The sequence below is a fragment of the Squalius cephalus genome (assembly GCF_949319135.1).
Source record: "Squalius cephalus genome assembly, chromosome: 18".
Classification (NCBI taxonomy): Eukaryota; Metazoa; Chordata; class Actinopteri; order Cypriniformes; family Leuciscidae; genus Squalius; species Squalius cephalus.
The window spans coordinates 3421686-3442339 of NC_137139.1; the positions used below are offsets into that span (position 1 = coordinate 3421686).

The 20654-nt window shown below is 45.3% G+C and overlaps 1 protein-coding gene across 2 annotated transcripts in view; it reads right to left on the bottom strand.

Annotated features, from left to right (window-relative positions):
- The window catches only part of LOC307145576 (uncharacterized protein), a 33926-nt gene that overhangs the window by 8913 nt on the left and 4359 nt on the right, over positions 1-20654 (bottom strand). For both annotated transcript variants that reach the window (XM_079848886.1, XM_079848885.1), the window contains exons 3-10: positions 20246-20402; positions 17487-17729; positions 6166-6331; positions 3326-3665; positions 1835-1994; positions 1656-1739; positions 1453-1581; positions 1105-1252 (exon numbers count right to left, since the gene is read on the bottom strand). In XM_079848886.1, coding sequence (XP_079705012.1) covers positions 1105-1252; positions 1453-1581; positions 1656-1739; positions 1835-1994; positions 3326-3665; positions 6166-6331; positions 17487-17729; positions 20246-20402 — 1427 coding nt within the window. The remainder of the gene's footprint in view (positions 1-1104; positions 1253-1452; positions 1582-1655; positions 1740-1834; positions 1995-3325; positions 3666-6165; positions 6332-17486; positions 17730-20245; positions 20403-20654) is intronic.

Consider the following 20654-nt stretch of genomic DNA (forward strand, 5'->3'; position numbering starts at 1 on the left):
AACTGTTCCCAGGAACGTGATTCGTTGGCTGGGGGACAGCATACTCTTGGAAAGGTTCACTCTGAGCCCAAGGCGTTCCAGATGGCCGAGGAGCCAGGCTTTGTGAGTAAGAGACTCCGCCTCTGACTGAGCCAGTATGAGCCAGTCGTCGAGGTAATTCAGAATGCGCATTCCCCGCTGTCTCATGGGGGAGAGAGCCGCATCTATGCACTTCATGAACGTACGAGGCGCTAGAGACAGTCCAAACGGTAGGACTGTGTACTAATATGTCTGCTCCTCGAAGGCGAATGTCAAGAATGGCCTGTGACAGGGGTTTACTTGGATATGAAAGTAAGCATCTTTCAGATCTACTGAGAAGAACCAGTCGTGAGCATCCTGAATGGCCGTACCATGAGGGGCTTGTTCAGGTGTCTGAGATCTTAAATGGGCAGTTGCACATTATCATTTAAAGAGACATGCACCGAAACGGTGAACAGAGCTGTTTTTGAAGAGGTAAAGGCTGTTGTTTTTCACAACCATTGAGGAATTTTAACCAAAGTATGTTACAAACTTTACATGAAGACCCTAAAGAATCATACCAACTTGTGGAAAATGGGCATCCGATGACCCCTTTAAGACATCTTTTTATTCAAGCTTTTAATTTATAATTTATTATGGTGTATTTTTTTATGTATTTTTTTCTCCTTGTTTGATTTATTTTGTTTTGTACATGCAAAAATAAAATGTATTATTATTATTATTATTATTATTATATTACAGATTGCTATTGTTCTGGATACTGATTGGTAAATACAGCTATCCAGTCATTTTAAAATATATGTCAAGTAGATATAACATATATCTTATTGTGTATATAAAGTCTTTTTTAAATATAGTAACAGTTCTGACGTGCAACACCTGTACTGGGAATAACAGGCCAACACTGAACCAGATTTTATCAGATGGATGCTACTTCATGAATTTGCTTTTAAAAAATTATGTTTAATTACACTGTGAAATCTACGCACAGCATCCCATTCCTTCCTGATTAAAGACATAAATCTCCAGGAAAGCAGTGCATGTAAAGTTTTTTTCTTTCTCAATATGTGTTTGAGAAGGTCCTACCCGTACATATCCTGCAGTTTAGGTCAAAGAGATGGTGTTTATGCTCTGTTGTCGAGTCTCTCAACATGCTGCCGATCACAGCTGGAGCGTCTGCGCTCATGTCCCTCGCAGGAGTCGGCTTCAGTCGAGACACACACGGCTTCTCTTCCTGAGGACACACGAATGCTTTAATGCTAAACTGATCAGAGGAACAGAAATGGCACTGTGCTCTAGCAGTGAAGAAGAAAATCTCCAATGTACTCTTGAGATTGTGTAACCAAACTGCAGTGGAGGATCTGCAATGTGTTTGTCTAAGTCTTTTGCTAACTTTGTCAAGAATGCATCTAGAAGTGGACACGATCGACTCACTGAGGTAGTGTTTGTGTTCTCTCCGATCATCTCTTCCTCATGAGGAGCAGCAGGAGGAGCTTTCTCCACATCCACAGAACAAACAGGTGAGGACGAGTCCTCCTCCACAGACGGGACAGCAGCGGATTCCTGTGGAAAACAGTCAAAAACTGAAACACTCTAAACGACTTTACATGAACTCTTTGTGACAAACAATTCTTTACCTCAACACATGTCATATCCTGCTGACTCAAATTAATGAGCCTGACTGAAGGCATGTTTCCCTTCAAAACCTGATGACACAGTTCCTGAAAACATCAACAGAATAAATATACGACTTCACACATTATGAAAACAACATTTAAACCAAGTAACTGTGTACAAAGAAAATGTACGAAAAAACCTTGTTTTTGGGATCTTTCAAGCTGAGGACGAGGCACTGGTATTTATTCTTATACTCCTCGTCTGTGGTGTAACACACATTGAACATCTCCTTCTCCATGTCCACAGCCAGCTTTTCAATTTCATTCTCAGAAATGTTCAGATCATCACTCTGATTAAACCTAAACAAAAAGATAAAAGATGATATGTTTTATTTTTTTAAAGTCCCCCTGTGGTGAAAAGCCAGCTTTCAATGTAGTTTATATGTCTATGTGGTGTTTTTAATATACTTTATTGAGACAAACCATGTGCAAAGTCATAATATTAAGTGATATATTGTATATTTTCTACAGAAATGTTTTCTTTTCTTTGGCTTTCAGGTTTTACTAATTACAATAAGACTTGAATGACTATGACTGCCATGCACTGTGATGTTCATATAATGCATTTGAATGAATAAAAAATAAATAATTTAATTATAATTATTGTATTATATTGTTGTTTAATTAGAAAATAAATAAAATAGCCTAATGTGTTGTCTCTGCTATGTATGCCCTATAAAGCTGTTTTTAATGAAAAGATTCAAATCTAATCTTTAATCTGGTTTCATGCGCACTGTAGTGACAGTAATCTGCAGAGTAGTCCACACACACACACACACTGCAGCCCTACTGTACCTTTACTAGCCATATAACAACAAATATAGAACATTATTCACGAGACGATCGTGCTGATCCACAAGAAACTGTGTGTAACGTAAACTGTGATTGTCATAAAACCCTGAACGCAGGCCACTGACGTCACTGCCATCGTATGATAGGCTGAGGAGCGCCATGTGATCCAAGTTACGCTTTCTCCAAAGGTATGAGATACAGACCCGCTCATCTCCCTATAATAAGACCAGCCCCCTAAACCCTCATTCACTATTCCTGTTAGTCCATTAAAACATTCAAATTGAATAAAACAATTCGGACGGTCGTTGAGCGTACTTCGTTTGTACACTCGTTATTACGGTGCATTGTGGGATAGAATGAGTGCACTCAATAACGTCCACTATGGTTTCGGACACCACTACAAATGAATGTTCCCTCATAAAGTGCCCTATATGAGTGTATGGGGCGATGTCTCGGTTTCTGCTGCTCCTGAAGCCCCTGATCACCTGACTCAGGGGCTCATCTCTGCAGGACAGCGGCCCTCCAGGAGCACTTACGGCACACGCTAGGCTGCTTCTGAACACTGAACAGATGAGACCCCGCTTCCAAAGCGTGAATGCAGACTTGAATTTAGTTCATCACATCACGCACTGAGCGCGAGACACGTTAAGGGTTAGTATTCACAAGGAAATGTTGGTACGTTTCAGAAAGTGATCTTGCGGGCTACATGGCCTTGTGTTTGACATGCTCTAGGGTACAAGACAACTACTCTATGACTTCAAGAGCTGATGAAGGTGGTGCCACTAATTAACATTTGTTACAGGATATTTAGTTTAAATGAAGACATGTCTTTCTCTAACCTCCTGAGCAAGACTCTACTGAGCTCGCGGCGCATGTTTTGCCTGATCAGGAGAGGACTGTCCGGCGCCGGGTCGTCCGCCGAGGGTCTGCGGCTCGGAGACTCCGCAGGTTTGCTGCACTCGGAGGGCTTCTTGGAGGACGCCACAGGGCTTTTACCGAGAGCCCCTTTGAGCAGCTCCAGGCGTGGAGAGCCTGGCATGGTTTTCTTGGCTCTCGCTGGAGTGGACCTCTTGATGAGCGGGGCTGTGGGAGTCTCCTCAGGGGAGGGCCGGTCCCGGGGCGGGTCTGAAGATTGGGCTGTGCTGGTACTGCACTCGACCTCAGTGGGGTCTTTAATGGCTGGAGAGAAGAAAACAGAATAAAGAGAAGGATATACAGATTTAAAACACAAGCAGCGTTTGGGAACACACACAACTGATGTATTTTTAAAAGTCTGGGTAAGGACGCTTTTAAGAAGCAAGCCCATTATTAAATCTTTTTATAAAAATATTGTTGCTTTAAAAACTTCACTGTTTGCTGGAAAACTGGCCTCACCAATCAGTAGTTGCACGTTTTTGCTTCAGCGCATTCATTGCTCCTGCATGTTCAGACATTTAGGGCACTTTCACACTCGGTCACACAACTTGACCAAATCCTACACAGTCATTAATGGTTCGCTGATGTGATTTAGGACTTTGGCTTGATCTCCAAGATCTGCTCAACACCGTCCCCCCCCCCCCCCCCCCATGTCTCCAAAACAAGACAACAGATGTGTGTATCATTCGCCAATCAAAGCGAAGTCTATGCAGTCAGCATTCAGCTTTTAGGTGTTCAAAAACAACACTGCAAAACCCAACTGTACATAATGACCTCATGTAATGAGCTTGACCTCAATTCAATGTGTACTGTCGCACAAATAACTATTGTAGTATATTAGGTAAACTTCTGCTTAACAAAATCTTTTCAGTAAAATAATAAGACACTTTAAATCAGCTAAACTGACTGTTCCACGAAATGTTTCAAGCTCAACAGACACTGGCAAAGTCCACCGGTGAAAGCTTCGTCAACGCAACGAGAACACGACAAAAGCATACGGCATCTTCTACAACACAACTGTTTTCATTACAACGCAAACACCTGCTCTTCTGCGCTTCTCATGTGTGTGTGGACAGGGGCCTGTTTATGAGAGCTTGCGTGTTTTCTAACATAAGGCTTTTCTACAAATCAAAACTCTTGTACCTGAATACATGAGAAAGCAACACACAACACAGAAACATAAAAACATCGGCAGATCACCCTGTTTAAATGGCACCGACGCTGTGTTTTGTAGTGTGTGCAAATATCCTTGTTTGTGCTTCATGTGAAGTGGAACAAAACAGGATCCAAATTCATGCATTACTGCTGGTGCTTTAAAGAGATGACATGCTGTAGAAGTGCATACCGAGGAGGTATTTTGTTGTTATATTAAAACACCAAAATAGAAATAAATGCATGATCAATTTTGGGATTTTTGACAAATTATTGGTGAAGAAATTAATCTTTTAAAAGCATGAAATATAACACACTGTGGCAGCACTTGATCTTAGCTGTGGATTCTAGCATTTGACCAGTTAGTCCATTTAACACAGTGCTTTGACAATGACTTAATGTCCCTGTTTCATAAGCGTGTAAGATGTAAGATTTCTCCAAATAAAACAGTCTGCAATGTGGCCACACTGTGCAGCTTTGCTCAAGTTCAAGCCCATCTTGGAAACGGCAAACCCCAACATTCTTCAAATTTTTTTAAAGCTTTATTTCTATAGCGCATTATACAATTCAGACTGTTTCAAAGCAGCTTTACAGAGATGACAGGAACATAATGATCCAATGAAAAAATGCACACAGAATTCATTTCTGCTGTAAAGCAGCTCTAAAAAAAAAAAACAATGTCATTGATCAGCTTAAGTCACTTCAGTGTTAAAGTTCTGTTGATTAACTGTGTAAAGTTCATCAATTCTTAAATGAGTTCATTTAATCTATAAAGCAGTTCTGTAGAAAACTGTGATGTTATCATCGGTTCAGTTCTTCTCATCCAATAGTGTCAGTGCAGTCAGATCAATAATATTGATGAATATTAAATGACTTTTAAATGGAGGAATCTGTGTAAAACTGACCTTGAAATATGATCACCCAACAATTATGTCTCTCCAATGAAAAAAATTAGCTGAGTAGTGTGTGTGTGTGTGTGAGAGAGAGAGAGAGAGAGAGACGGAGCATGTTTACATACACCATCACGCTGATAACTACAAAAAAAAAAGGTTTAATGAAAAAAAAAAAAAGCCGTATTATCGATTTATATGCAAAACCAATAACCCAGTAACAAGAAAAGAGTTTATAATGCTTTAAAAAAATATGAGTATTGACGAGACAAGGTACGTGACAAGAGTTTGTGATAATTATGCGAGTGATGTTAAATAATGCATCAAAACCCACATAGTACTGTAAAATGTCCTGAGATAAAAAACATTTTTATAATCTCTTGGGTGAAGAAATAGTCAAGGAATAGTAATATATTTCATCCTCCCAACTGAAACATGGCTGGAGGCGCTTAAATCTGCAGTACAGATGATTTCCACACTTTTAAGAAGATTTAAAAACACAGGTTAAGGTGTTTAAATGCTGGGCGAAATCGGGGAAAATGGCAAAACCCTGGCTGTGTCGATTGGTTTACGCTAAAGCCATGTATGACTGTACACAGATAAAGGAAAAGAGTTGCCATGTTTACATGAGCATGTGCACTAGCGGCTTATGAATGTGTGTGTAAACACGCTCAGAGAGAGAGCATCTGCTCGTGTCTGTGAAGAGAGCACATGATACGTACTGGGTTTGTAATCTAGAGCAGGAGTTGATGATGTGGTTGGCAGTTCAGGGTCTGAACACAGTGACTCTTCATTCACTTCTTCTGGCTTGCTCACATGCTCTTCCTGTGCAGGCGTCTTACTGATCTTCACCTTGAAAAGCTTTGCAAGAAATGACCGTTTCTCGCTCTGAAATGTGAAAGCATAGTTTACATAGTTAACACTGGTTACAGAGAGAAACAAACACTCAATTCAAAAAGTGATTCAAAATGTGATTCCACAGCATGTGTATTTTTCTTTTCTTTTTATTAATCATTTAAACGCATTACATTTTTTTAAAGTGACACTCAATAGTTTACTTCACCATATACTACACATACATACATTCGTATTTGTGTGTTATATACACATTGTGTATATATATTTTATATATACACAAACAAACGCACACATACAGTATATACACAAACAATATATATGTTTATTTTATATATTTATTTGTGTGTGTGTGTGTGTGTGTGCGTGTGTGTTATCTACATATATAAACTCAGCTAAAAAGAACGTCCTCTCACCATTAACTGTTTTCATATCCAGCAAATGTTTTAACATTTAAATATTTGTATGAACATAAAAAGATTTAACAAATTAGACAAACTGAGAGAGTTTCTTTCACAGGCAACCAGAACTGGAATAACGAGTCCCTGAACACAGGATCAATTTGAAAAGTAGTTGTTAGTCTCTGCTTTAACTCCTACAGTTCATCTCGTCCTCGTGGACTGAGCCGGATCTGCCAGACGTTCCTCCACAGTTCATCTCGTCCTCGTGGACTGAGCCGGATCTGCCAGACGTTCCTCCCCAGTTCATCTCGTCCTCATGGACTGAGCCGGATCTGCCAGACGTTCCTCCCCAGTTCATCTCGTCCTCGTGGACTGAGCCGGATCTGCCAGACGTTCCTCCCCAGTTCATCTCGTCCTCGTGGACTGAGCCGGATCTGCCAGACGTTCCTCCACAGTTCATCTCGTCCTCGTGGACTGAGCCGGATCTGCCAGACGTTCCTCCCCAGTTCATCTCGTCCTCGTGGACTGAGCCGGATCTGCCAGATGTTCCTCCCCGGTTCATCTCGTCCTCATGGACTGAGCCAGATCTGCCAGACGTTCCTCCCCAGTTCATCTCGTCCTCGTGGACTGAGCCGAGATCTGCCAGACGTTCCTCCCCAGTTCATCTCGTCCTCGTGGACTGAGCCGGATCTGCCAGATGTTCCTCCCCGGTTCATCTCGTCCTCGTGGACTGAGCCGGATCTGCCAGACGTTCCTCCCCAGTTCATCTCGTCCTCGTGGACTGAGCCGGATCTGCCAGACGTTCCTCCACAGTTCATCTCGTCCTCATGGACTGAGCCAGATCTGCCAGACGTTCCTCCACAGTTCATCTCGTCCTCGTGGACTGAGTCGGATCTGCCAGACGTTCCTCCCCGGTTCATCTCGTCCTCATGGACTGAGCCGGATCTGCCAGACGTTCCTCCACAGTTCATCTCGTCCTCGTGGACTGAGCCGGATCTCCCAGACGTTCCTCCCCGGTTCATCTCGTCCTCATGGACTGAGTCGGATCTGCCAGACGTTCCTCCCCGGTTCATCTCGTCCTCATGGACTGAGCCGGATCTGCCAGACGTTCCTCCACAGTTCATCTCGTCCTCGTGGACTGAGCCGGATCTGCCAGACGTTCCTCCACAGTTCATCTCGTCCTCGTGGACTGAGCCGGATCTGCCAGACGTTCCTCCACAGTTCATCTCGTCCTCGTGGACTGAGCCGGATCTGCCAGACGTTCCTCCACAGTTCATCTCGTCCTCATGGACTGAGCCGGATCTGCCAGACGTTCCTCCACAGTTCATCTCGTCCTCGTGGACTGAGCCGGATCTGCCAGACGCTCCCTCCCCGGTTCATCTCGTCCTCATGGACTGAGCCGGATCTGCCAGACGTTCCTCCACAGTTCATCTCGTCCTCGTGGACTGAGCCGGATCTGCCAGACGCTCCTCCCCGGTTCATCTCGTCCTCATGGACTGAGCCGGATCTGCCAGACGTTCCTCCACAGTTCATCTCGTCCTCGTGGACTGAGCCGGATCTCCCAGACGTTCCTCCCCAGTTCATCTCGTCCTCATGGACTGAGTCGGATCTGCCAGACGTTCCTCCACAGTTCATCTCGTCCTGCCAGACGCTCCTCCCCGGTTCATCTCGTCCTCATGGACTGAGCCGGATCTGCCAGACGCTCCTCCCCGGTTCATCTCGTCCTCGTGGACTGAGCCGGATCTGCCAGACGTTCCTCCCCTGTTCATCTCGTCCTCGTGGACTGAGCCGGATCTGCCAGACGTTCCTCCCCAGTTCATCTCGTCCTCGTGGACTGAGCCGGATCTCCCAGACGTTCCTCCCCAGTTCATCTCGTCCTCATGGACTGAGTCGGATCTCCCAGACGTTCCTCCCCAGTTCATCTCATCCTCGTGGACTGAGCCGGATCTGCCAGACGTTCCTCCCCAGTTCATCTCGTCCTCGTGGACTGAGCCGGATCTCCCAGACGTTCCTCCCCAGTTCATCTCGTCCTCATGGACTGAGCCGGATCTGCCAGACGTTCCTCCACAGTTCATCTCGTCCTAGTGGACTGAGCCGGATCTCCCAGACGTTCCTCCCCAGTTCATCTCATCCTCGTGGACTGAGCCGGATCTGCCAGACGTTCCTCCCCAGTTCATCTCGTCCTCGTGGACTGAGCCGGATCTGCCAGACGTTCCTCCCCGGTTCATCTCGTCCTCATGGACTGAGCCGGATCTGCCAGACGTTCCTCCCCAGTTCATCTCGTCCTCGTGGACTGAGCCGGATCTCCCAGACGTTCCTCCCCAGTTCATCTCGTCCTCATGGACTGAGTCGGATCTGCCAGACGTTCCTCCACAGTTCATCTCGTCCTCGTGGACTGAGCCGGATCTGCCAGACGTTCCTCCACAGTTCATCTCGTCCTCGTGGACTGAGCCGGATCTGCCAGACGCTCCACCCCGGTTCATCTCGTCCTCATGGACTGAGCCGGATCTGCCAGACGCTCCTCCCCGGTTCATCTCGTCCTCGTGGACTGAGCCGGATCTGCCAGACGTTCCTCCCCAGTTCATCTCGTCCTCGTGGACTGAGCCGGATCTGCCAGACGTTCCTCCCCAGTTCATCTCGTCCTCGTGGACTGAGCCGGATCTCCCAGACGTTCCTCCCCAGTTCATCTCGTCCTCATGGACTGAGTCGGATCTCCCAGACGTTCCTCCCCAGTTCATCTCATCCTCGTGGACTGAGCCGGATCTGCCAGACGTTCCTCCCCAGTTCATCTCGTCCTCGTGGACTGAGCCGGATCTCCCAGACGTTCCTCCCCAGTTCATCTCGTCCTCATGGACTGAGCCGGATCTGCCAGACGTTCCTCCACAGTTCATCTCGTCCTAGTGGACTGAGCCGGATCTCCCAGACGTTCCTCCCCAGTTCATCTCATCCTCGTGGACTGAGCCGGATCTGCCAGACGTTCCTCCCCAGTTCATCTCGTCCTCGTGGACTGAGCCGGATCTGCCAGACGTTCCTCCCCGGTTCATCTCGTCCTCATGGACTGAGCCGGATCTGCCAGACGTTCCTCCCCAGTTCATCTCATCCTCGTGGACTGAGCCGGATCTCCCAGACGTTCCTCCCCAGTTCATCTCGTCCTCATGGACTGAGTCGGATCTGCCAGACGTTCCTCCACAGTTCATCTCGTCCTCGTGGACTGAGTCGGATCTGCCAGACGTTCCTCCCCGGTTCATCTCGTCCTCATGGACTGAGCCGGATCTGCCAGACGTTCCTCCCCGGTTCATCTCGTCCTCATGGACTGAGCCGGATCTGCCAGACGTTCCTCCACAGTTCATCTCGTCCTCGTGGACTGAGCCGGATCTGCCAGACGTTCCTCCACAGTTCATCTCGTCCTCGTGGACTGAGCCGGATCTGCCAGACGTTCCTCCACTCTTACACCAAGGCACTCGCAGGTTTTCAGACACATCTGGAGGGACACATGCTGGCCTACAGCTGTTCTTCTGTCTCCCTGTAACACTGCCTCAGACTGTCTCAGACATTACAGACACTGCAGTTTATTGCTCTGTTCACGTCTGCAGTCCTCAGTCCTCCTGCGGCGGGTCTATGGCAGGTTTACCCAGGTCATCAGGAACTCTGGGTATCTTTCTCCTGATGTTTTTCAGAGTCAGTAGAAAGGTCTCTTTACTGTCCTAAGTTACTGTAACTGTGACTTTATCTACCACCTGTAAACTGTTAGTGTCTTAAAGTCCCCCTGTGGTGAATATCAAGCTTTTAATGTTGTTTATGTGTCTATGTGGTGTTTTTAATAGGTTTTAAAACAAGCCATGTGCAAATTCATAAGTCGACACCATTGCTGAGTATTTTCTCCTTAAAACTGCAGTGAACCAAAGACGGTCTCAAAAACACACTTTGAAATCGCTGGTGTTTCTGACGTCACAAACTACCTTGTAACCAATCAGATCAACGTGTGATAGTCAATAAGTGGATCTCTGAGTTGCTGTGAGTGAGTGGAGGCACAGCTTATTTGCATTTTCATAGAATCTCGAATACTAAATGAGGCAAGGGTGTAGAGTTACATTCAAGCTATTTTAAGCCATGAAGACATTTTTTTAAGGAAAAAACACTTAAGTAATTTTGGTGATCAAAGATGATTTTTAAGGGATAAAATTATTGACACCAGAAAGGCTTTAAGGACTGTTCCTCCGTTGCATGCGTGAAATGTAGCAACAATGACAAGAAAGCACCACCAATACTGTGTCTGGAATTTCCCCATATAGTGCACCATTTCTGTCATTGAGTGGTGGTGTCCGAAACTACAGTGGACATTATCCAGTGTCTTTTAGCCCAGGTCAATAATGACAAAAACTTTTTTCTATACAGACTGTTTTCCTAAGGAATATTATTTTTTCCCAAGGTTTCGAAGGCTTTCAGGGCCCCATCGTTAAAAGCTCATGAAATCTGGCAGAGTGGTCGGCCATTGGGTCCTGGCAAAAGCTGTATAAATGGCATGACAGGGGTGGGAGGCTCTGTGTGAAACTCTGTACATACATCGTTCTCATTGAGTCAAACAACTTTCACACAGATATAAGCTCGGCCCAACAAGAAGTCATCCATTTTGTTGTTCATGAAAAGTGAATGCAGTCACCTTTAAATCCTCCTCCTAAGGGATTCATGTCATCAAACTTTATCAATACTATGTCAAGATTTTAATGATTAACCACTAACAGATTTTTGATATTGTGCATACTTTCATCATGGCAAGGCAATACATTTAAGGCAACAAAAAAAAAAGAGAAACAAAGTGTCACAGAGACACTCACAACATGCAGACTTTTTAGTGACATACACTATATTGCCAAACGTTTTGGGACGTCTGCCTTTGCACAATTAATCGCACGCGATTTTGCAAAGGCTGCTATTATTTTATTCGCAGCTTGTCAGTGCAGTGCAGCTGATCGGTAGTAAATGCTGCTCCACCTGAACACCAGAGGGCGCTCTCACACAGACACGCCAAATATGCCCCGCCACAGAAGTAGATAACTCACATCATTCCAGGAAATCCCTATCACTGTATCTGAATAAACAGAAGATTGAAACGCTTTGATTAAACTTATGACTAATAAACACACAACTACCTTATTCGTGTAAGGAGCCACATCATCTCACAGAAGGATGAGCTCAACTGTCGGTATAAAGTGAGTTTGGAGTAAAAGCATGTTATTAAATGTTTAAATGTTTTTAAGTGTTTTGTTGGACAAGAGGTTATTAAATGCTTCTTAAAAGCTGTTTGACACTGTTGCTTTACATGGAAGGGGGAATCTCCTCAACCATAGGGTTTAATCTGGAGTTGGCCCACCCTTTGCAACTATAACAGCTTCAACTCTTCTGGGAAGACTTTCCAAAAGGTTTATGAGTGCGTTTATGGGATTTTTTTTTACCAATCTTCTAGAGGCACATTAGTGAGGTCAGGCACTGATGTTGGACGAGAAGGCCTGGCTCGCAGTCTCTGCTCTAATTCTTCCCAAAGCTGTTCTATCGGGTTGAGGTCAGGATTCTGTGCAGGAGTCCAGTTCCTCCACACCAAACACCTCATCCATGTCTTTAGGGACCTTGCTTTGTGCACTGGTTCACAGTCATGTTGGAACAGGAACATCCCCAAACTGTTCCCACAAAGTTTGGAGCATGAAATGTCCAAAATGTCTTAGTATGCTGAAGCATTAAGAGTTGCTTTCACTGGAACTAAGGGGCCAAGCCCAACACCTGAATAACAACCCCACACCATAATCCCCCCTCCACCAAACTTTACACTTGCAGTCAGGCAAGTACAGTTCTCCTGGCCACTACCAAACCCAGACTCGTCCATCGGATTTGCCAGACAGAGAAGTGTCTCCACTGAGAACATGTCTCCACTGCTCTAGAGTCCAGTGGAGATGTGGTTTACACCACTGCATCCGACACTGTGCATTGCACTTGGTGATGTAAGGCTTGAATGCAGATGCACGACCATTGAAACCCATTGCATGAAGCTCTACGCACTGTTCTTGAGCTAATCTGAAGGCCACAGTAGTTTGGAGGTTGAGGTTTTGGTCCTACAAAGTTTGGATGAGAATGAGAAGTATCTGGCCCCCATGTGCGTCCACAGCATTGAATATGGCCTTTTTTTTTAAAAAAAAAACTTGGAAATCCCTGATCTAGCTGCGCTACTCACTGCCAGAAGCTACAGTGCCCCAAACTACTGGTGGAGGATGAACACAGATCCTGCAGGTACACACCGGCCCAAAGCACCAGCAGAGACAGAAGAGGGGCTATTCAGAGCAGCGTCTCAGAAAAGGAACCGTCTCTCCTGCCAGAAAGTGACTTTCGTTCTTCAAGATAAACCTGCCATCTTTAATTAAGTAGAAAGCAGTTCATTTTGCCATGTGTGTAGAACTTACATTAAAATGTGTAGCCCTGCAAAACTTTGTTCTTGACTTGAGGCGGGTTTCACTTTCATTACTGCTTTTTTCCACTGTTGTTTCGCATAATTTTTGATTAAAGTGGAAATATGTTTGCATGAACAAAAAATGACTTATAAAACAGCCGAAGACATTCCAAGGTTTGATATTTTCTGATAATGACTGTTGTCAGTAACAACGCAGCTCTATAACAAACCGCAACTGGCGCCATATTACGTCTATGTAGCGACTGGATTGAAAATGACTTCTCGTCTTGTTGCCAGGACGGTTGTTTAGTACATTATAATGGATTATAAAGTAACAAGCTGGATGTACATTATCCCTTACATCGTAGGACCTTTTTTTACAAACAAAACAGATAATAGAACAATCATATATTTTGTCTATATAATACAACTAGAATAAAAATATTGACTCGGATTCCAGTGATAAAGACTACAGACTTGACTCGGACTCCAGTGATAAAGACTCCAGACTTGACTCGGACTCCAGTATAAAGACTCCAGGACTTGACTCGGACTCCAGTGATACAGACTCCAGGACTTAACTCGGACTCCAGTGATAAAGACTCCAGACTCGACTCGGACTCCAGTATAAAGACTCCAGGACTTGACTCGGACTCTAGTATAAAGACTCCAGGACTTGACTCGGACTCCAGTATAAAGACTCCAGACTCGACTCGGACTCCAGTGATAAAGACTCCAGACTCGACTCGGACTCCAGTATAAAGACTCCAGGACTTGACTCGGACTCCAGTATAAAGACTCCAGGACTTGACTCGGACTCCAGTATAAAGACTCCAGGACTTGACTCGGACTCGGACTCCAGTATAAAGACTCCAGGACTTGACTCGGACTCCAGTATAAAGACTCCAGGACTTGACTCGGACTCCAGACTCGACTCGGACTCCAGTATAAAGACTCCAGGACTTGACTCGGACTCCAGTATAAAGACTCCAGGACTTGACTCGGACTCCAGTATAAAGACTCCAGACTTGACTCGGACTCCAGACTCGACTCGGACTCCAGTATAAAGACTCCAGGACTTGACTCGGACTCTAGTATAAAGACTCCAGGACTTGACTCGGACTCCAGTATAAAGACTCCAGACTCGACTCGGACTCCAGTGATCAAGACTCCAGACTCGACTCGGACTCCAGTATAAAGACTCCAGACTGGACTCGGACTCCAGTATAAAGTCTCCAGCACTTGACTCGGACTCCAGTATAAAGTCTCCAGCACTTGACTCGGACTCCAGTATAAAGACTCCAGACTGGACTCGGACTCCAGTATAAAGACTCCAGTACTTGACTCGGACTCCAAAACCATGAAACCAAAAACAACTTTGAAAACTTATGTCCAAGTCTTAAAGTTAAGGGGTGATGATTTGGGCTTGTTTTGCAGCCACAGTAACTCTTCCGAGTAACTCTCGAAAAATGCGGAAGACAGGGAAGAAAGGAGGGGTATGGGTGAGTCTGAGAAAGCTACGTCTTAACCGGATTCTTCTCCCGTCAATCATCATGGCCAATGTCCAGTCCCTTAGGAGCAAGATTGATGAACTGCAGGCAACGGTACGTTTCCAACATGCTTATAAGGATGCTAGTATTATGGCTTTCACTGAGACGTGGCTAAAAAGTAGCGACCCTGATAAGAGTGTGCACTAAAGACCTTGAACTGCTCTCTGTATCACTCAAGCCACAGTACATGCCCCGTGAATTACCTCAACTTTTTGTCACAGTGGTCTATATACACCCGAGGGCAAATTAAGCAAATGCAGCAGAGACCCTTGGGAGTGTTGTGCATAGACTGCAATCTATTTCTCCAGATGCTCCAAATTTGATCTTGGGCAATTTTAACAAATGTTCCATGAGGCAGAATTTTTGCAGAATTATCATCAATGTGTCTTGCCCCACACGTCATAATCCGACTTTTGACCTTTGTTATGGATCAATTAAAGGCGCATATAAGTCTGTTGTTCAGCCTCAAGTGGGGTCGGCGGACCATAATACTGTCCTGCTTGTCCCTGTATATAAAACTGTTTTAAAAAGAGTACGACCACAGACTAAGAACATCAGTGTGTGGTCTGAGGAGTCTACTGCATCCTTGCTGGGATGTCTGGAGTGTACAGACTGGGATGTCTTATGACTCTTGCTCGAGTATAGATGAACTTACAGATGTCATTAGTAGTTATATTTCCTTTTGTGAAGATATGCTTATCCCCTGTTAGACTGTTCAAATATTTCCAAACAGGTCAAATTACAAAATACACCTTGAGAAAGAGTTGAGTATGAACAATTTAGGGTCTGTTTGGAAGGGGATGACGCTCATAACTGGATCTAAAGGGTGTGAGATCAAGAAAGGTAAATTACCTGGGTATGACTCTAGTGGTCAACTGGCAGAGGATTTAAATAAGTTTTATTTACGATTTGATGCACCTGAATTTGGTCCTGTGATAATTTATGAAATCTAAAATGAGTTATGGTTGTGCTTATAACTTTTTTGATGAATTGTCTGTAATTAAAGTTTTTAAGGGTTGTACTATGATAAAAAGCCCTGGACCAGATAACATTTGAGGGCATTTAATTAAGGTCTGTGCAGAGAAATTGGCCCCAGTGTTTTGTAATATCTTTCAAAGATCATTTGCCCTCCAGAGAGTTCCTAAACTTTGGGAGAAAACCACTGTGGTGCCTGTGCCGAAAAATACAAATGTTGTAACATTAAATGACCTTAGGCCAATAGCATTATAATGAAATGCTTTGAGGAACTAGTAAAAGGGGAATTGTTATATAAAACTAAGAACCTGTTAGACCCTCTTCAGTTTGCTTATAGAACAAAGCGAGGTGTCAGAGATGCAACTGCAACTCTACTAAATATGGTATTGCAGCACTTGGAGGGCAATAAAACACACATTAAGCTCTTATTCATTGATTTCTCATCTGCTTTTACATTCCCCCTTCAACCCCAATTTTTAGCAGATAAGTTCATTACTAATGGTCTTGATCATAACTTGAGTTGGGTCTTAGATTTTTTAACTGAATGAACTCAGACAGTGAGTAAATGGTAGTCTTTCAGCCCCTCTGATAACATCCACAGGTTCTCCTCAGGGCTGTGTTTGGTCTCCCTTATTGTATATTTTATATACAAATGATTGTATAAGTAAATATAACAATAGGCATTTTTTTTTAAATTTGCAGACGACACAGACACACGTTATTGTGAGTCTTCTAGAAAACAATTAAATGTGCCATGGTCCAGTGGTTGATAACTTTGTAAAATGGTGTGATGATGCCTGTTTGCTTAATGTATCTAAGACAAAAGACATGATTATTGACTTAACACAAACACATTCTTCTCAGGTCACATTTATTAAGGGCAAGAAGGTGGAATGTGTGGAAAGTTGTAAATATCTGGGGACAATTATTGATAAAGGATTGCGTTTTGATGTGAACACCTTTGTGTAAAAAGGGACAGCAGCGGAATTTTAATTTCAGTGCATCACTACTTACTAAAATATTTCACATTATTCAGTGATGAACTATTAAAACAGGGGCTTGTCAGATGCTTTGCTTGGTCCTACAGTCCTCATTTTGCGTAGCTGGCAACAAAAGAAAAAGCAAAACAGGTGTGCTGCAAACTGCTCATCCATGTTTCTGTCTCCCTGTACTTCCCACTCCTGCCCAGTGTGGACGATATCGGCAACCCAATTCACTTTCCCCAGGCACTCGAAGAAACTCGCTCTGGATGACCAACCACAGAGAGGTTTATGATGTCAGCTTGACAAAGCCTCCAGCTTCCTGCTAATTTACAGCTTCCTCTGTCAACTTCTCAGGTGGACAGAAGACTTTCAGTTTATATGGTTTTGGGTACCAGAAAAAATACGGGTTTATTAACTGATTCTGGGTATCAGACGAAACAGAGACTAGATCCAATATTCCTGGTGTGGAAATTCATTTAAACATTTTTGGTCAGCAGGATCTTGGCACAATCAATCAGAACTTTTTACAAAATGACTTTGTCTGTCAATGTCATTTGAATGTCAATGTCATGAATGAAGAGAAATCATTTACTCGCTCTCATGCCTAAGTAATCACAGAAACTCCTGAAGACTCTGCATCAGGTATATTACAGTCAAAGGGCTGTGCAATACATTGATACAGAAAGCCAAATGAATACATACATAAATGCTGTGCTGTCATCAAAGTTTAGAGTTACGGCCGTTTGAGGACAAGAAAAACACACATTCCCTCTGTAAAACCGGCATTATGATTTGCACCACAGACCAGAGAGAGGGCTCTGTTATGGAGGAAATAATAATTACCTTGATAGCCGGTTCCGCTGGTGGAGCAGCGGGTTTGGCCTCAGTTTTGGGTTCAGAGAGAGACTTCATGGCCACCGCTGCATGCCGTACAATACACTGATGACCGCAGTACACCGACCCCGGCAGAGCGTCGCTACTGCAGCCTGGGCCCATGCATTTAGGAGAAGCAGACTCCTCCTCCTGCACCTTCATCTCCTTCTCCTCCGGCTCCATCACCTCCTCCAACGGCTGCTCGATCCCCACCTGACACACAACACACCGATTAGATGAAGTCATTTCACGGGATCCGGGGGACATTTGACAGCTACAGGGCTCTTGTTAAAACTACAGGAAGAGCTTTCACATGTTTGCATTCCCAGTCGGATCAACAGAGCGGTGGTGCTAAAAATTAAGTATGGCTGTTAAAATCTTTTACATTTGTACTATTACAGCTTCCAAGTAACGAATCATTGATGATCAATTCGTCCACTACTGGCCTAACAGCAGCTCTGCTGGACAGACTCCTCCTCCTACTACTCCTCCTACTCCTACTCCAACTCCTCTTCCTACTCTTCCTCCAACTCTTCCTACTACTCATCCTCCTACTCCTCCACCTCCTCCACCTCCTCCTACTACTCCTACTACTCCTACTACTCCTACTACTCCTACTACTCCTACTTTTAATCCTCCTCCTTCTACTCCTCCTCATCCTACTACTACTACTACTACTACTACTACTACTACTACTCTTCCTACTACTACTACTCCTCCTCCTCCTACTCCTACTCCTCCTACTACCACTACTCCACTTACTCTTCCTACTCCTCCTGCTACTCCTCCTCCTCCTCCTCCTCCTCCTACTACTCCTACTCCTACTCCTCCTCCTCCAACTACTCCTCCTCCTCCTCCTCCTCCTACTACTACTCCACCTACTCTTCCTGCTACTCCTCCTCCTCCTCCTACTACTACTCCTCCTCCTACTACTCCTCCTCCTACTACTACTCCTACTACTACTACTCCTGCTCCTCCTCCTCCTCCTCCTCCTTCTCCTCCTACTACTACTCCTCCTCCTCCTCCTCCTCTTCCTCCTCCTCCTACTACTCCTACCCCCCCTACTACTACTCCTCCTCCTCTTCCTCTTACTACTCCTCTTCCTACTCCTACTCCTCCTCCTCCTCCTCCTACTACTCCTACCCCTCCTGCTACTCCTCCTCCTCCTCTTCCTACTCCTCCTACTACTACTACTCCTCCTACTCCTCCTCCTCCTCCTCCTCCTCCTCCTACTACTACTACTCCTCCTCCTCCTCCTACTCCTCCTCCTCTTCCTCCTCCTCCTACTACTCCTACCCCTCCTGCTACTCCTCCTACTACTCCTCCTCCTCCTCCTCTTCCTCCTACTACTCCTCCTACTCCTACTACTACTCCACTTACTCTTCCTACTCCTCCTGCTACTCCTCCTCCTACTCCTCCTCCTCCTCCTACTCCTACTCCTCCAACTACTCCTCCTCCTCCTCCTGCTACTACTCCACCTACTCTTCCTGCTACTCCTCCTCCTACTACTCCTTCTCCTCCTCCTACTACTCCTCCTACTACTACTCCTCCTCCTCCTCCTCCTCCTACTCCTACTACTACTCCTGCTCCTCCTCCTTCTACTACTACTCCTCCTCCTCTTCCTCCTACTACTCCTACCCCTCCTACTACTACTCCTCTTCCTCTTGCTACTCCTACTCCTCCTCCTGCTACTCCTGCTACTCCTGCTACTCCTCTTCCTACTCCTCCTACTACTACTACTCCTCCTACTACTACTCCTCCTACTACTCCTCCTACTACTCCTCCTCCTCCTACTACTACTACTCCTCCTCCTCCTCCTCCTCCTCCTCCTCCTCTTCCTCCTCCTCCTACTACTACTCCTACCCCTCCTGCTACTCCTCCTCCTCCTCTTCCTCCTCCTACTACTACTCCTACTACTCCTACTACTCCTACTACTCCTACTACTCCTACTACTCCTACTACTCCTACTACTCCTCCTCCTGCTACTACTCCTACCCCTCCTGCTACTCCTCCTACCACTCCTCCTCCTCCTCCTACTCCTCTTCCTACTCCTACTACTCCTCCTACTCCTACTACTCCTACTACTCCTCCTACTCCTCCTACTCCTCCTACTCCTCCTACTCTTCCTCCTCCTACTCTTCCTCCTCCTACTCTTCCTCCTCCTACTCTTCCTCCTCCTACTCTTCCTCCTCCTACTCTTCCTCCTCCTACTCTTCCTCCTCCTACTCTTCCTCCTCCTACTCCTCCTCCTCCTACTCCTCCTCCTCCTCCTCCTACTCCTCCTCCTCCTACTCCTCCTCCTCCTACTCCTCGTCCTCCTACTCCTCGTCCTCCTACTACTCTTCCTACTCCTACTACTCCTCCTCTTCCTCCTCCTCCTATTCTTCCTCCTCCTCCTACTCCTCCTACTACTACTGAGTGATGTCACAATCTGACGTATAATGCTGCCTGAATCACAATCATACACTGTTCAGAGGAGAACTGTTCTCCGACTGAGCCTGGTTTCTCCCAAGGGTTTTTCTCTATCCTGTCTCCTGATGGAGTTTGTGTTCTTGCCACTGTCGCCTGCGAGTAAATTAAAAATGTTCAATTTTGAGAGAACTATCCCTTCAGCTGGCTGTGAACAGAAACATACTTTCATTATAAGACACTGATGGAGACTGAAGAGTACAGGTTTGGAATGGTTTAGATACTGAAGCACACACACACACACACACAGGAGAGATTACCGGCGCGTGGCTTGAGCTGATGTGGTGTGTGTCCTGTTGGTCTGAGCAGGAGGCACAGGTGAACTCTTCTCTATTGCCCTGCAGGAGACGAGCCTCTGAGCTGCTCACACAGTCCACGTGACGCCACTCTCGGCACGAGCCACAGCAGAGCATCAACCTGACACACACACACACACACAGACGTTAGTTCGGCACGAGCCACAGCAGAGCATCAACCTGACACACACACAAACACACAGACGTTAGTTCGGCACGGCAATATCAATGCGCATCACAGTCTCAACACATGCATAAAGCAGCTTTAAGAATGAAGCTAACGCATCATATATTCAAAACGACAGGTAAAAATAAAATAAATGCTGTTTGAGGAAAAGAACAAAAACTGATGCAGTCGACCTCATATTTCTGC